Below are 18783 nucleotides of genomic sequence, written 5' to 3' on the forward strand. Positions count from 1 at the left end.
TGCAAGTTTTCTCACAATTTTTCAAATACATAAAACCAAGCAAATTATGAATAGAAAATTTAGATAGTTAAGTAAGCTGGTGATAATATTAGACAACCCAGTTCCATTCTTTCTTCTTATGCTATTGATTGTTTTCCCCCCCGGACAAAAAGCTAATGATGAATAAGCAGCTCAGGAGCTTTGTTTTCAACTGTTCTAGATAGCAACATTTTCCAGTGTTGTGCTACATACACTAAACAGACAAAAATGAAATTGAAATGAAGAATTTCAGGTAACTTTCTACTGTAATCATGAAGCTTGTCATGAAATGTAACTTCATTATAACATGTTCAGTATCTACAACTTCTCTGCTCTCCATAACTACATGCAAAGTTACCTAAAATCCTATGAAAATGTAAGATGTTTTGTACATGATATTAGGATTACTGTTAGCAAAGACAGGGTTAAACAAAGGAATATAATTCCATAAACCATAAAGATTAATTAACTCAAATTTTATATTCTAGAAAAATACTACTGTTATCTAGACTCCATTTGTCATGCCTGTGGTGTTAAAACAAGAGGTTTTAAATCAATTCCACCTTGCTGGCCAATGCAGATTTGTCTTAAGTGTAAATACTTAAGCATTGCAGAACCACTACACTAACTCCTGACCTACACCATCTCCTAATATAGTACACAGGAGATGGTTAAATACGTAATTAACTACCAAAACACCTTGCTTAGAGACATAGCAAAGTCTTCAGCCCTCCAGCCTTTAAATGAAAGGTACATCTTGTCGTGTTCCAGCTCAGCTACAAGTTAGGGACTAGGTACAGGAAAAAAAAAAAAAAAAAAGAAAAAAAAAAAGAAAGAGTAAATTTGAACAGTCTACATTATGCAAGAGGTCATATCAGATAAATGCATTTTCTTTTGGCCTTCAATCCACAACCCTATGAAAAGGGAGTAGGGAGACTCCAATGCTTTTTTGTGCACTGAAGATGTCTCTTTTCAGGACATCCTGTGGTAGCTACTGGTAAATTACATCAGCTTTCTGTGCAGAGGTGGCCAAGTAGAAGAGAGATCCCAGTGTGAGCTGCACTGACAACACCATGGCCAAGGTTTAAGATCTGTCACAAAACCTCCTTTTTACAGTACAGCCAAAGCTCACGCCACTGTCCTTTCACAGCACCGTGATCAATGGAGATTTTACGCTGAATGCCTCAGCACAAGAGAAAAAAACCCCACAAACAAAAACCCAAAACAAAAAAAACCCAACGCAACAAAAAATAGCAATCTTCAATTGTGCTCACCTCAGCTATGACAAGGTGAGCACCCTTTGACAAAACACATAAGAGACTTACAGGAAAAGGTGTGAAACACTTCTGTCTTTACTGGCACGACTTGAATCAAGAACAGGCACTAACAAGCAATGGCCTTGAGGAATTTACTTGTTGTGTTCCCTTGCCAGCCTCTCCCAGCAGGTGTTGCCATGTGGGGATTTGTACTAGAAAAAACCCAGATGCACAGAGTAGGACGCGAAGGAGGGAGGCGAAGGGACATATACGTGTGTGTGTGTGTAAGTTTTAGATGAAATTAAAATCTGATGATCAATGAAAACAGAAGGTTTGATGGAAAGCCAAAGAACATTTTGCTTTCTAGTTCACTCACAGAGAAATTCCATTTCCTGTACAGCTCCTCATTGTATAACTCCTCGTCATGCTATTGTGTGACCCATCACACCTTTATAAAGTATCATTTGTATTATTATCAATACAGATTGGATTGGAATCCAAAGATCTGGCTCAACTGAGGTAAATTATTTTATATCTGAACATACCAGTGAAACTTCATTTATTAGTTCATCATTACTGTCACACAATAGGAAAGGGAAAAGCAAGTAGATCCTTTGCCCGGGCTAGTAATTTTTCACAGCAATTTTGCAAGGCTATATGAAATCAGCTTTCCCAGCCTCTTCTCAATTCGCAAGACTAACACCCTAGGCTATCTCAGCCAATGCTGATTATTTTCCACTGAGTCATGCTCATACTGATTCATTATGGAGATGCAACTGTTCCAAACTCCAGCCTTTCTCAAGAACTACAGAAGAATTGCACTCATACCGCAGAGAAAGCTGAGGAGTGGCACACACCAAGACAGAGGCTGACTGCTTTCCACTCTTCCCTCCCCTGCTCTCACCAGAATTAAAATACATTAACCCTGCTCCTCATGAGACAATCTCTAGTGTGATAGTTCAAAGAGGTAATACAATACCAAGACTAAGACTTTCATTAAGCTAAAAAAAATACCGAATACATGATACATAGTGTATCTTTTCCCCCTTTCCATGGAAAAAGAATTTGCTGCAAGAACCATAGGCAAAGACAGTTCTTCTCTAATCCTAGAATGATTAATCACCACTGTTGTAATCTTCATATTGTGCTAGCACAGAATGTTTCTTTGATTAACATCTTTGAATTTTTTCCAGGGGAAAAAAAAGCCCCAAAAAACTTTCAGCAAACATATGAACATAATGCTGCTCCTATTAAAGTGAGAAGTTTTCCATTGACTTTAAAGGAATTAAGTCCCTAAGAACCGAGTATTCTAGAAATATTGAATAAGGAGTAACATGAACAGAAAAAGAAGGAAAACTTGCTAAATAGCACCTTAGAGTGAGGTGGAATAACTGACCAGACTCATGCTTTGCAATATGCTAGAAGTGGTGTAATTAAGCAGCTTAGGCCTTGCTTTATGCTAAAACTGCACCTTAAGGAAGAGCTCCGTTAGTCTGCATGAGGGCCGTGAGGCAGTAGGTGCAGGAAAGCTTACTGCTCAGCTGCTGGCAGATAAATACGGTGCCAAAATAACTCCACAAATTTGAAGACAACTTCCTTTTCAACATCAATTACATTTTGAAAGTTGGGATTGAAATGCAGTCAGTTTTGAGTAATTTCATACAAATTTATGTTGATATGCAGGAAGGTCCTACACACACATATATGACACTTGCATTCAGTTTGCAAAATTAATGATTTATGTACTTACTTTGACCTGAGGGTATGATTTTTTGTTCTTTTCACTAGAAGCACCAGGAAGTCCACCATGTGAAGGCCCTTCGCATACGTATCGGAAACGAAACCCCCTCTGTGGAAATAATGGAAAAGAAACTTGAAAGCTGTTTGGAAGCAAAAAAAAAGTTGCACATGTGCACGTGAGCGCATGCGCACACACACACAAACAAGACTGGCCCAAACAGCCCACAAAGAGAAAGAAAAGTTACAACTGTTCATCCCTGAAATGCTGTCTAAGTGCTGGTTAACAAAGCACCACTGAACTGTAGCCCTGGAGAAACTGTTCTATTCTCACTCTTAAGTGTAACAGCAACCTGAGATTTTTCTTTCAGTAAGTGAAGATATTTTAAAGCAGAGACCTACTTATACTCTCAAAACAAGATAAAAATTAAAAGATAGAGAATGCAAGAGCAGATACTCTCCCCCGTGATTGCTGTTAGGTAGAGAGAATTGAAGCCAATAACAATCAAGGAAGTCCAAAACATCATAAAGAAAAGGAAAGGGATGAAACACAAATGCTTCTTCTGGGAAGAGCATGTGAAAGCTCTATCTCTGAGCGGAGCCCAGAAACAGCACAAAAGCTTCAGGGGACTTTGAATGGTTGGGTTTTCATCTCAGCTACATAAATAGATGTCTGAATATACTTTAGGGAACTGCATGATATTACCAACCACTCTAGAGTACAGCTGTCCATTTATTCCATTTTTATTTATAGGAAATAACATCCCTTTTACAGGGTAATTTTCTAAGGCACAAAAGATGCAACTCTTAAGCAAATGTATTTGGAACTCTAACTCTTCTTAACTATATTATTTCATGGGGCCCCCAACTTTGAATACTTTCAGACCTACTCCCCAGTCCTGCAGTTTCTGGCAAAATCCTCATCTTATATAGGGCTCCCTTATATAGGGTCTGTCCAAACAGCACCAGTTAGAGTTGTATACTTCGTCAAGAACCATTCAGCTTCTCTCTAATAGTAAACAACTCCGAATTCAAAGTCTGTATTAGCTGACAGTGAACAACCTGGTTCAAAAACTACTCTGTAATCATTAGCTTCAACACCTATCTCACTAAAGCCTTTAAAGTTTAAGAACTTGCTTCCCAGGCAAATGTAAAGATCTGACTTTTATTCAGATATTGACCAGACAATGCAATTCATCTTTAAGCATGTATTTGCCTTCCTATGGTGAACCGAGTGTCCGAGTGTACTGCAAGTGAAGTGCCCAGCTATGATGAGCTTGAACTTAAGTTGTCCAAAAGGCAAAGCAACCTCTGCAGTCACAACACATGAGATGACCCAGTCTCTCTTCACCTCTATACCTTCGATCCAACAGATCCAGCAGTCATCTGTGTGGCCTTCCCCAGTCTATTGCCCTTGCTATCCTAGCCATGTTTTCACACATACAGTCTTACACCCCCCAGCTGCCTCTTTGCTCTAAAAATGATCACAAGCACAGCACCCTGCTGATGGATCACCCTCATCACCCTGTTATAAACCATTACCCAGCTTGCCACATGGGTCCTCCACTACAGGAGCTGCTTGCTGAGAAGTCATGCATGGAAACACTGGTTTCTCCTTAGGTACTGCACACTGTAGGCTCCATCATGCAAAGACACAGCCTGGTTTGGCATGAACTAAAACAACAAGGAAGAGGCAGCGTATTCTTCCAAGAGTTCACACTATGCTGCTGCTTCACCTATGACTATGAAGTGCCCCTATTCCTGAAGGGACGCTCCAGCATAAAAATGTCTTTGGTGTGTGGCTGAAACAAATGTTCTCTACCACCTCCTACCAGAAGGACTGGATTGCGGCATGCTTCTGCAGAAGACCAAGAAGAGGATGGAACAGCTTTTAGTTAGCCTCTTCCCCAGTACTTAACAGCTCCATAAGGTAGGATTCCATGCAACTGATCAGGAGAAGCAGGAAAGGGGTCTCCATACTGTAATAGCTTCAGGAAGAACACTTGCAATTGCTGATGCCACCAGTTAAAGGGGTACAATATCCTGGCATACTTGAGGGCAACCTTCACCCAGAAATTACTTTGTACATCAGCTGCATGAAAACTAACCAGTGCACTGGGATGACTTTCATACTGTCAGAGGAGAGTAAGTGAGCATTTGCTACACAGTCACCAAAAAGTTACATTCAAGTATTTATTTTCATTTTTGGGGGTTATTCAAAACAGCCAACTGTGACAAATCTCAAAGGACAACATAATTTCTTTACTATGACAAAGCACAAGTCAAAAGTTCCTGTAACTTGGGAACAGAATGAAATGTTTTTATTCTTTCATGTGTTTCAAGAAACATGAAACAAATTCTAAACCCCTTCCATGTTTGGTCTAATCATTTACATTTCAAAATACTGGGATACTGTAAGAATCACTTCTAAGATGAAGAGTCTATACTTAGCAAGACTTTTTTTTTTTAAAACCCTCAGGTATTTTTTTGTCTTATGACACTTCCAGATAGACACAAAGATGAAAACAGAACAAAACAGGAAACGATTTAACTACAAAAGTGAGAGGAAAAACTGCTCACGGTTAAGTGCCACATTTATTATGAGAGTTCAACCTCTTCAATACTCTTTTTTTTCCTCTCATCTTAAGGCATAATTTTATTCAAAGCTGAATATGCTGACATAGCTACCTTAAAGATTTTCAAAATGTAGCATTGTTCTTACCTGTTTTGGCTGTTCTATGATTTGAAGATACGGTCCATCTGCTAACATAAAAGAAAGAAAAGTCATAATAGAAATTATAATTCTGTTACTATGATGTGTAAGTTGCAGGAGTAAAATTGATGTTCTTGAATGTCTTGAGATAAAATTTTTGAAAGCACCTAGGCATCTTCAGAATTTAAATTTTAATAAATAATTTAATCACTTGGCAGTCTGTCATTTCCAACATTCCCTAAGACCAGTGGAGTAAGAAGGGAAGTATTAACTCAAAAAAGTTAATTTTAGCTCAGAGGGCCTAAATGGGCAACTCTGATCACTCAGTTAAGACTCAAGGGTGAATAAGAACAGGATCCTCTCCTTGCCACAGACAAACAGCCTGGCCTTCCTGAGCTAAGGTTAACTTTTGTACTTAAACCCCTTGGGCTCTAAAGACTATACTCACAAGCTTTTGGCCCTAGGGCTTCCTACTGAATAGGTGCTTTTGAAAGTCTAGAGACAGCCAATGGGAAGCTCTGAGGTATGGGAATATAGGAGGAATTTAAGCTGTCTCAACATGCCCTAACAGTCAGAACTGCTTTAAAAAAAAAAACCTGGAATTGAGCAGACTAAACAATTTACATTCTTTTAATAATTTCAGATACACTTTTAAATATACTGGTGCCTCTAAAAACACTGAACACACTCTATTTCAGATGCAGACTCTATAATGAGATCCATCTTTGAGCATGATGCCAATACATAGGATTAAGTTCTATTAAAATTGTATTTGTATTTTCAAAGAAGGCTTCCTTAAACAACTTTCAGTCTTGCACCACTCCCTGAACAGTGGCTAACTTCATACCATAAACCTAATTCAAAGTTCACCAGTTTAAACAGCCTTTGAGCAGGCCCTAAAATCCAACAAGTACTCAATGCCACCACAGTTAAGAATTCATCACCTGATCAAAGCTTAGCTCCAACTCTGATTGTTTAGATTTTTTACATGGAGAAGGAAAGCTATCTAGGTGGATAGCTGTGAAATACCTCTTAAAATGCAAGCCAATCCTGAGTCTGAAAACGACAGTTCCGAGAGGTATGATTTCTTCCCTGCTTGCTAAGCAGACAAGATGATTCAGATTTCAATGCTAAAAATTCAATTGTTACCAAAGCAGATCCCAAATGACAGCTTCACTGTGAATACCTACACAATATTTTGCCAGCTATATTCCTGTTGGAATTATGTATCGTTTACTCTTATTAAAGGTATAAATGCTAAGGAATCAAGCAAGCTCACTGGGACACATGAAACCTCCAAAGCGGACAAGCCACAGCTATGTGGCAGAGCCTGCAAGCACATAAAGCGTACCATGCCCTGCCAACATGCAGGTGCGATCTGCCTCTGAACAACTGCACCATCTGCAAGTACCATGTCATACAGCTACCTCAACTACATAGTACTTGGCTTCAGCACAGAGCTACATACTTGCATCACCTTTAATTTGCCAATAGGCCTAAAGTTCACTGATAATTAAAAATGGCAGAGGATTCATTAATTTATAGTTCGTAGTATGAATATATGCATCCTTCTCAGCTCCTCAATACAGCTTCACTTTAATAAAACAGACCTTCATGTTTTTAGTTAGCACAGGTCTTCACTAAACAGGCTTCTCTCAATATTAAAGTTTTGATAAATATGCTAATAGATGGAATTAGTATTTTGCTATTGAAGTTAGCTGACTCAGCAACTGAATTAGCTTCATGCCAAAGTTACATTTCAAATGCCCGTGACGACAACTTCCCATATAAAGATCATTTATTTCCCAAGTCCAACACTCTTCCTGTGAAAAAGTAAACAGTGCTACAATTAAAATCTTGAACTCATGCAAAACAATTGCCCCAAGACCATATACACATCATCTTACATTAGAAAGCATGAAAAGCAGTTTGGACTTCAAAAACTTTAAAAGATGTAGAGTAATATCTAGCTTTGGTGTGGTTTTATGTTTCAGTTTTTGTCTGTAACATGGAGTCAAGATGAGTCGAGCTGGTTTTAAGCATTGTATCAGCACTTAAATTTAAGACCTCTGTTCACAGACCTCTAACCCTTGTCATGCTTTAGGCATCTAAAATTTTATACTTTAACAATCCATAAGCCTTGTATCTTCTGGGCACTGGCAGAAATAATGGACCTAAAATACAACTGTGTAGTTCAACCAAGCCTCCAGGGCAGGATCTGCCAAGTAATTGTTCTTTGGCTGTTCTCCCCTTAGGAATTCATTTTCAAGGCATATATGTTGGGTTAGTATCAGCACAAAATACTACTGCTTTCTCTTAAACATTAGCCGGAAAAGGAAGTACTCTTTTATCCAACAGCTAAGTGGCTGCAGCACTCCCAGGTTCCAACTTTTCCTCAACGTAAGGAAATTCAAACTCCTAAGAGAGGGGTATACACTATATTGGAATATTGGAAAGCTCAAGGCAAATTCTTCATACTGCTGAAGTGGTTTTACCTTGCAAGGCATTTGTGAAAACTCAGGAAAACTGAAAACTTAGGACTGTGGTTCTTATGCCCCCTTGGGAAAAAGCTTATAAAAAGCATACAAAATATATAAAAAACATACTGATACAAAAAATCAACATATCTTACATACTAATACTAGGAAAGTGCAAAAAAGGTGCAGCGTAAACGTACAAAGGCAAGTCAGATGTCCGTTATCATTAATCTAGGTTATATAAATCATATACCAATGTATTTAAAACAAAGTTTTTGAGGTCTTATTTTAACCTTTGGGTTTTGTGACTAAACATTTTTATTTTTTTTTTACAATGACTAAGTAATTCTGGTATAACATCTGAACCAGATCCAAGTAACAGTACAGAGAAGGCACTCTAATGCAAGGCACTTAATTACATCTGAAATGCTATTTAAAAATAAAGCAGCAATATTCAAGGGAACTTCCAAGCATAAATGGCATATTATTTTGACTATAAAAAGGATTTTACTTAGCAAAAGGTCTCATACAGCTGTCTTCACTAAACTCTGAATACTTCCCAGAAGTACATTAGACAGCCTAATATTGGCCGCGTGTGGTTCCTTCTTTTTCTCTCTCATTCTTTCCCATGGGGAAAAGAAAAGATGTTTTGTGTTTTGAACAGGGAAGTTCTTAACTTTTAACTTTAATTTTGTTTCTATTAGTAGGCATGTCTGGTCTAAGCAGATAGACAGCAGGAATGTGAAGATGTACACATTGTAAGAGAAACTAACAATGATGAGATTTGTGAAGATCTTTTGCACCTCTGCTCTATGCTGGAAAGTTGCTTGCTCTAAGTTCTTGTTTAACAAGCAACTCCCTTGTAAGTGTTAAACAACCACAAGAAAGAATGCTACTTAATGCATAACTTGAATTCTACTTCTGCCCTACAGAGAGGCTGAAGTGGCAACCAGTCATGGAGCTGGCCTCTACGCAGAGATGACTCTCAGAGTTGCCAAGAGCCAAGTTTTGACGTGAGCACTCCTCACTACTTTCCTGGCACTGCTGCAGTCAGGAGGGCTAAGAACTGCAACTAAAACATGCAGTCCTCCAGCCTAGAGGGGGTTTGGTGCAGACTGCCACATCCTGGGTATGCTTCAGTGCTTCCTTTTCTGTCTTCTCGCCTTGGTTGCCACAGACCAACTCGCATCCCACTACCTCCCCTCCACCCTGAGTCACAGTCCCACTTCCCCACATCTTCTTCAACTGCTACGTTTCTTCATTTTCCTTCCTGACTGAGTCAGAGGCCCTCCTGCATCTTGACACTCCCACTACTTACATTCTTTCTTCCTCTTGACAGGCCTCACTCTGCACACCCACTTCCCAAAGGAGAATCCATCTTAGGCTCCCTGTTTCCATCTTCCCATCATAGCAAAGTCAAGAAAAAAGGGTTCTGTGAGGTTGGTGGGATATCCCTGCAAATCTGGCAGCACTGTAGGACTAGTTGTGTCCTTTATCTAACAGCTTACCTAGTACCTGAAGTCATTCAATTTAACCTGCAACCAGCTGTGGCCAAGTCCCCCCCTCACCTCCTCTCTGTTAGTGGGTCCTCCAGAACAGGCATCTCACCCTTGTAATCGTGTGCTGTTTTGCTCATGAACATGGATGAAAATGCTCACAGCCTCTAGGTTTTGATTGTTAAATCAAACACTAACCCTCTTGTATCCATCCTGGCAGTGGTACCTTGCTGCTAAAAGCTCAGACTCTGTATCAAGCCTCTTACCCTTCCTGAACGCCTATTGTAGCATTTGTACGTCCTCCCTCTCAGGCATTCACCTGTGCAGGAACCCTATTGCATCTCAGCTCTGCAGTGTTCAAAGAATGATGTTTAAAGCAAGCAGCAGAGGGGCTTTGCTTAACCTCTCTCTTCCCTCAGGTCACTCTTCAAAATACAAGCACAGAAGATCTAGAAAAAAACACTAGAAGTAGCATGCAAGTCAGCTCTTGCTTCTGAGGATTAGGGCCACTGCTATGGGACAGGGAAAATGAACGCTCATCTAATTTTTGGTGATAGTCAGGCTTCCTTGAATCTCTAACATTATCTCTCTCAGGAAAAATATGAAATAAAGTTGTTTATAAGTGCTTTGTTTTTCCCTCTATGCCTTTCTCTTTTCTCAACAGCAAGCATCACAGAGGGTTGGGCAGAAGAGGTTGAAGAAATACCAGAAAACTGTAATTTTAGCAGTCCCCAGGCAATACTGTTCAGCTGCTGATGGCCCTGCTTCAACTTCACAGGCTTAAAAATTCAACACCTTAATGCCAACAACTAGTTAGACCAGAGCCCCTAAACCCCAAAACAATTAACCAGTTCCCAAAACCATCTCTAACTGGCACACAGATTGCTATGTTACATGGTTGTAGATGGCCTGGTATAAGCAGGAGCAAGTAAGAAACACCCAAAATTATAAAACACTTTGCATAGAGCTCTGCCCATTTCCTCCCCAATTTAAGGCATCACTTTGTCCCTCCACAGTGGACATCACACTGATGCATATCTGCTTTTACACTGCCTAAATACGTGCCACAGATAATGATCCCTTCCATCCCCGATGCTACTGAGGATTAGTACCTAACTCCCAAAGGCAGGATACTTCCCAAGGAGCCAAAGAAGAGGCTGACTTTGTGACATACTGCCTTTGCTGCTGGTGGTGTTTTAAACACACAGCTCAGTCCTGCAGTTTGCACTGTTATGGCACTTGTTACAGATACATCCTTTTGTCACCAAAGGCACACAGAGATTACTTCTCTTTCTAGATTTAGATGTAAATGTAGAACTTGAACCACGTAACTACCTACTACGGCTTTAGAGCCAAAACAACCAAGCCTAATTTTCACTTAAAACTGACATACATGACATAGAAAAAGAAGCAAGCAAAGACACTTGAGCACTGACAACCTCATGGAGAAAATCCTTGTCCCAACATTTCAACCATTTTCTACTGTTACTGTAAATATTAACATAACAGCAGAACATCTATCCTCAGAAAGTCCCCAAATTCCCCTGCTATTTGTTGATTCAGCTATGCTGGCATGATACGGCCATCCACAGTTATATATTAAACCTGCCTACCAGTGTAATAAGTCAGACATTGTGCATTCATAAATGCACAGACTGAAAGGTGTAGGCACCACACGAAATCATGAGGAACAATTAATGTCTTTGGTTCTGTTTAAATCATCCAACTGTCCTAGAGGAAAAACCTTTTTAGAACACTTCTCTGCTAGGAGTACTTTTGGAAAATCCCACATGAATTTTTAACTGACCTTGCTCTGTAGAAAGAAATCATTAGTTCCTCTTTGGAAACAAGCATAATATATAAATTATTATATCACCTTGTAACTGAAGAGCTAGTCCATAGTAATGACACAACATAGTTTCAAGCAGGGGTGAAAGTAAGCATTATAGTGATACTACTCAAGAAACAATCACTATGGCATCATGAGATGCCATTGAAATGATCAACCTTTTCTAAAACTTAAATGATTAACTTTTTGTTTGTGTAATTGGAAACCCATGATCCTTTATTAAATCCCATTTTCTACAGAGGGAACTTGCCACCTATAGTGCAGCAGCAGACAACAGCAGTGCCACTAAAAAAGAAAAAAAAAAAAAGGTCTTTTCTAAGCAGTTTTGCAAATTAAGGATAGAGCTAGACTTAGCCCAGTAGGAGTCTTCTGTAACTGCAGAACTCAGTGAATTCTTGACTCCCCCACATGGCTTTAAAAACAGCTGTTTTCTAGTTTAGACAGTACATAGATATCTGAAAATCAGTTTTATATCTCTGAATAATTTGTATGGAATGAGTCTGGCATGAGGAGTACAGAGTAAGCTTAAAAGATACGTGTAAGAGATATCATTATGGGGAAATCAAAATTCCAATAACCTTATTAGTTCCATAGAAACTCTGGGGGAACAGTGAAAAAAACCCTTGGTATACAATGCACAAGTCCTTTAATCCTACACAGATGAATCTTACTTAACAATTTCATGTGCCTTAATAAAAACACACTGCAAACAAATGATTGCAACATTAATTTGTTGGATGCTTGTCCATATTTGTCAAGAGCTTTGCTCATCAGAACATTTTATCTTGAAACAAAATTATCTGTACCATATGTGTTTCTTGATCTTTCCTCGCTACTATTCAGTCAAGAAAACTGAAGTATGGTTTAAACCAGGAAACACTGAAACAGTAAGCATGCCTTAATTTTTATTTTTAAATCAGCATTTATTGTTACTTTAGGGTGGAAGTTTACCTATGAAGTAAAAAGCTAATTGCTTTTTTCATTTTACCCTTCACACCTTCACTGCTGCCAAGTGTATCAAATATTGCAAACAGAAGTGATTTGCATTTTCAACAAAAGAAAGCAATCTGCAGTACAGAAGATACCAGCTACATCTTGATACAACAGAGTCAAACAGATCAACAACAGAAAGCTTTCATGTTAAAAGACATTAATAGCTATACTGGAGATATATATATTGAGAAAAACCTTATACACTTTATTTCCTTCCTCCTTTCATATCAGCTATTCTAATAAACAAAGCAGGAGAAACAGAGTTTTCTAAATTCAAGCAAGAAGTAATACTTATAAAGAAATTTAATCAGCAAAACCAGACCAAGGTTGATCAAGCAGTTAATAATACTGGCTGAAGTATAACATGCTTCTATTTGATATTCCTGTCCTGGAACCATACTGGAAGAACTGTGTATCAGACTTTTGCAGGATACTATTTGCTTATTTTCAGCAGTTGGTTGCAAAATTTCACTCTGAACTTTCAAACCAGTGTTTTTATTCAGGAAATTGTCAGGTACTTTTAATACCAGACTGCCACTTTACAGGAAACGGAGAAGTCACCAAGAAGGAAAAACAGATTCAAATGATACAGGAAGTTGAACATATTCTGTGTCTTATTAGTGAAAAACAAGCACCTTAAGAATTATTACAACAAATGAAGCACTGTTCAAAAGAAATAAAAAGTACATGTTGAACTCTGCAAGCTGGCAATACAAACATGTAGGTCACCAAAGATGCAAATTTAGAAAAAAAACCCAAAATAATTTATAAAAACAGGTAACTCAAGTTCTTTGGTCACTCAAACCATTTCACTAATTGAAACTTTCAGCTTCTGTACAAGCCAAATGAAAATCAGATTTGCCTCACTGTTCAAAGTTTCATGAGGGTAAAAAAGAGATGCATAAAGGTGTAATAAAAAGCCTAGTTGACAACTTTGGGATCTAGTATTATGAAATACAAGAGTGTAAACAAAAAAGCTGCTAAAAAAAACTTCACAAAAGAACAAAAGCAGAAACAGCAGGACAATGGCATAATCAAATAGCAATGGTTCCTACCTGTTCGTAGTGGTAAGTCTGAAGTGATGTAATTTGTATTATTAAATAATGCATTCATTCCCATGAACTGATCCATTGCAAACATCTATATTGAAAGAAAATACTCTTCATTACTACATATATACATAATTTCATAAAGCATCTATCAGCAAAGAATTTCAAAGTTCTCTGCAAATATTGAGACTGCAAACACCCTGGTGCATTACGTAAACATTTTATATCTACTTTATGTTTGCTGGCAACAGCAGTGCAAGCAAGCTGATAGTACTGACCAAGTTTCACCAGTATCATGAGACTGCACTGAGCTCAGCCCAGTTTCTAAGCATGCATTTTGCTTACATGCACTAGCAACTATATACTGAAAAGAGCTTATATGGTAAATTCTGAAAATCTGATGCTAGATGTCTTGCCCAAGACCTTGCTGAGAACTTGTGAGTTTTAATTTCTACTTCTGTGATTAAACCCCACCAGACTACATTCCTTATGTAAATATATTTACAAGCTCTAATGCAAGAAAACACTATATACAGGTTAAAGTTTAATTTTTGGGTTTTTAATACTGACATGTCTTAACTCACTGTAATTGTCGTCAGGTATAAATCTACCTTCTTCCAAAGTGGAGCAAGCATAAAGGACAAAATAGTTTCTTTTTGGAAGTTAAGATGGTTAGAAATGATTTGTTCTTCACTCAGACTTTTCACTCAAGCACTATTCTCACAATTCAAATGAATCATGAAATAACCTACTGAGATCAGGAAGAGCTTCTGAAGAACGAGGCCTACTGATCTGTGCGAGTGAAGGAACATTTTAGTCATCAATGTCAATGCAAATTTCACAAAAAAATATATAAAGGGGCCTTTTAGGGCATAAGGGGCATTATTTTCAGATAAAGTCCAATGTCCACCACAGAAGAAATTTCAGAGCAAGTGTCACAGGCAGACAGGGCATAAAAATGAGCACTTTTTCAATTGCTTCTTTCAGCAGGCCTAGCTTTCCTTTTCATTTCAGCCATTTCACCAGTGCCAAGGCACTTTACAGGTGACATAAATACCTCAGAGAAAAACAAACCTAGATTTCCCCAGACCTGATTACTGCCAATAACTAGAATGCTTTTGTATCTCCATGTTGTTAAGCTTAGGAAATGACAGGAGAGTACAAGAGGAAGACAAAACAGAGAACTAGGAGAGAATACAGGGATACTGAAAGTACACAAATCCACTTACCTGAGGATCAGACACTCCCATAATATAGGAATCTTCTCCTGCCATTTTAAGTCCTGAAACACAAAACCATGATGAGAACTCTCATTTTTTTCAATATACAGCAATAGAGAAACTTGAAAAATGTTAGAGTTACAAGCCCCATCTCTGACCCTTCTTATTCTATTCATAAAGTTCATGATTTACCAAATACTCTTAAAATTCCTCAGTATTTGAAAGGGGCAGCCTAAGGACAGGATAGGCTCTTGGCACTCAAAACTCAGTGTTGACAATGACAATTATGGATGTACAACACACCTAACCCTCCTTCACAGGTCTACATATAAATGCTGGACACTGGGTAAGTTTAGCCTGGCTTAGTTTTCCTGGGGCCAGCAGCAAGCCAGTAGCAGAGCCTGGAAATTTTCTTAGGAATTTATTAGGTCTATTATAAATGATTAGTGTTATTTCCTTTCATGTAGACGTTACTGAAAGAATTACAATTTCACTTATGTTGATCTTACTAAAAAAGGCTCTCCAAGGGAACATCTGAAAATAAACTAGTGACTATTTCAAGAGACTCATGTCTGCGTGCAAGCAGACACCACTTCAAATAAGGTTAGTAACTAACAGAAGATAGAAACATGTCACTGGCCCTCATATTCCACCACAGTGAACATGAGCCATGTTTTCCAGCAAAGCAAAGTGAACTGTGAAAACCTGCTGCCCTATGAAAGACAGTAGCAAGTGATCAGTAAACCAGTAAAGAAAAACTGAATCACCATTTACCTTCTACAGGAAGTAGAAAGGCAAATATCAAAAAGAATATTGGAATACTTGGGTACTTCAGTCTGATGGAGGCTCAATTCAGTTTGTTAACAAGCTCCAAAGACAACATATAGCCACCCATCCCATGCAAGTACAAAACAAAAGAAAATTTTAAATGGAGAAATAGGAGACACTTAATACTCTGCTGACTTCCAGGAAATAGGGTCCATGAGGATAAAATTTGTTTTTTTTACCTAGAAATAAAAGTACTCACCTGTTTGTAATTCAATTTTAGAGATAAATATTTACTGAGCAATATTTATTTGTAGTATTTGGGCAAATATCAAATAACTGGTCATAGGATTTCAGCCAAAAATAAGTAACAGATATAACAAGCAGCCACAGTCACCCATGCTGTACTTCTTCACCTAATACATCAGGATTTCAGCAATATAAAAAATACCAGTTGATCACATTATCACAGGCACATTCTGCAAAGCATTATTTTCATCAATAACTTACTATTGTTATTATCAATCTTTATGGGGAAAAGTCAATATACAAGGCATAACAAAACCTTCAGCATACAACAAACTTTATTAGGATGATTTTATTTGACATTCTGTTCCATAGAAAGAATGTAACTCTCATCAGCAATTGACAAGTTACTGAAATCACTGAAACAACTGTCATTTAGTTTTTGGCAAACACTTCCCAGTTAAAGGTACAGAAAACAATCTCAAGACCTCAACAGCCAACATTTTTTAGGAAGCGTTGGAAAATACCCACCCTGCTGATGCACACTGATTAGGTAACTGTGAGGGCAAATGCCAGATTTCTTCTGCATAAATGGAATAAAAACTGGTCCTAAAAGTCTTGTTTTGTGTTCTTTCATATTTAATCACTATTTCATGAGTCACATATGCAAAATTGTGTTCCAAAAAACCTAAAGGACCTAGATAACACAATAAATATGCTTGTTCAGAAAAAAAAAAAAGACTCTGAGGAGATAATATGAATAGCATCTGCCCACTTGCCTGTTTGCTAAATGTATACTTCTTTGCAAAACTTTCAAAGACAGCATCTCACAGCCTTTTTCTGTAAGGCCAACAGGATAAATTTAACAGCATGTTCTATCGTCTTAGTCCTATTCTAGTTTCTCAAACTGCACCACTCTCACTCCAGCAGAACTCTGTGGGAGAAGGGCAGTTCTCACACCTGCTACCTGGTCATATTTACAGTTCTACAATACATGACTTCAACAAAGTGGAAAAGTACTGCAGGGACAGTATTTCTGAAAACTTTTCACTTAAAGTACTTTGATATAAAAAGCAGAATCCATACAGAAATAGAACCTATGCCTATCTGAAACAGTGCTTCAATTTCACCTGATCAAAATGGTCATTTCTGGCTTTTTGACTGATGCAACAAACAATGTCATGAGAGCAAAGCATCAGTCATTAAAGACGAACGTTACACTCAGAAGCAGCAAGGTAACTACCCACACACTACCCAGTTGCTGTAAGTATGTACTAATGAATTTCTAACCAGGTATTAAACACAATCTCACTAGCACCAAAAGCACAGGTGTCTCTCGAGACCTTTTGTGTTCAACAGGCAGCTGCAGTGTTTGGGGGGTCGTTAAAGACATTCTCCCTGGCTTAAATGCTAAGCCAGTTTATTGTAAACACACGATGATTTAGATATGCAAACATATGCCTTTGTGTATGTAAACTGACACTTGATTGCTTTTTCAGGGCTTAGACAAAAATTAACCCAGCAGTTTAAAATGACCCCTCAGTGACTGAAAACACTCTCAGTTTCACTGTATGTTTTGTTCTCTTTCAAAGCCAAACAAAAGACAAAAACGTTGTGGGAGCCCTACTGTCAAAATAGGATTCGTTTCCTTAGAATTTATTTAGTTAACAAATCCCTAAGCTTCCTCTTACAAGAAAACCAGGGCAAAACCAGGGAGTCAATAACATGATTAAAACCCAGAAAGATACTTGCAGAAAAACAAACCCTAACATTAATTGTATGACTTTTAATTGGCCTCTTCCCTTATTGCTTGAGTTTCTGAGCACCCTTCCTACATGAATTAAGTGGTAAGATTAGCATCTACCACGAGTAGTTTTGTTCATTCTCTCCTTGCATGAGCTGTATTTTGGGGCAGAGACTGTTTTTATCCAAGCTGTATTTGCTGCTATATGCATCTTAGAGAAGTCAAGTCAAAACCACCTCTCTCTCATTGGAAGATGATGGGGATTAAAATTGTTTTGTGGAAGCTCATGTTGCCATATATGCCTGCTTCCCACATAATCTCCAATTCCCACAAACTGTACTGCAAACTACATCTACAATAAAAAAATACCCCTACACCTGCAGACCACAATCAACTACGACAGACTCCACCGTGGAGATTATCTGAAGTCTTTCAGATAACAGGGCACAGGAAACTGAACATTTCAACTCACGGTATTTTTTAGTGTGAAAATTCAAAGGTGGGTGAAGGAACATCATTTAGCTCCTAGCGCAATGGGAAAATGTAAAATCCAGCTAAGCTTGTCCAAAACCACACAGCTGTGCCTACTGAGGGACTATAAGTGTGTATGCATGTGCATATGCATGTGTGCTGTAGTCCCTTCTGCCCACAGCGGGTCAGTTGCCATTGTGAAAAAGGTTAAAAAAAAAAAAAAAAAAAAAAAGAGAGAGAAAGAAAAAACCTAGGAAGACATATATACGTATATGGAATATGATGGGGTTGCACAAACCAACCAAGCAAACATAATGGCAGTTACTTTGCATCACTCCTCCTCCTTAATAACTGAATAATACCAGGTACAAGTAGGCACAGCTGGAAGAGCACGAGTTCATTTATTGTATTCTGAATATTTGTTTTAAAGCTTCAAAAGGATCAGGCATTTAAAATGGAAACAACATAATTAATGTAGGAATGCTCTCATCCAGGAACAAGAATTCTCATTTCTGTTTATCTTGATCATTTGATTTCAGATCTCTCTCCTGCTGTTCATGAACATCCACTGCATGTAATTACCTTTCAAAAACAAAGACGTTTCTCTAACCAACTTTTTTTAGCCCCCTGATTTTTTGGAGCCCAGATCCTTCCCTCTACTGTTCCTCTTCAACTTTCCAGCCTGAATTTTAAAAATGAGGTAAACCATTTTCCTCTTTGATACCAGTATTCAATCCGATACCTACAAA

The 18783-nt window shown here is 38.2% G+C and overlaps 1 protein-coding gene across 1 annotated transcript in view; it reads right to left on the reverse strand.

Annotated features, from left to right (window-relative positions):
• The window catches only part of NFKB1 (nuclear factor kappa B subunit 1), a 60681-nt gene that overhangs the window by 33318 nt on the left and 8580 nt on the right, over positions 1-18783 (reverse strand). The window contains 4 exon segments of the mRNA XM_049815296.1: positions 3025-3123; positions 5734-5774; positions 13595-13679; positions 14818-14870. Of these exon segments, the coding sequence (XP_049671253.1) occupies positions 3025-3123; positions 5734-5774; positions 13595-13679; positions 14818-14862 (270 nt within the window). The 5' untranslated portion in view covers positions 14863-14870.

This window comes from Accipiter gentilis, chromosome 12 (genome assembly GCF_929443795.1).
Source record: "Accipiter gentilis chromosome 12, bAccGen1.1, whole genome shotgun sequence".
Lineage (NCBI taxonomy): Eukaryota > Metazoa > Chordata > Aves > Accipitriformes > Accipitridae > Astur > Astur gentilis.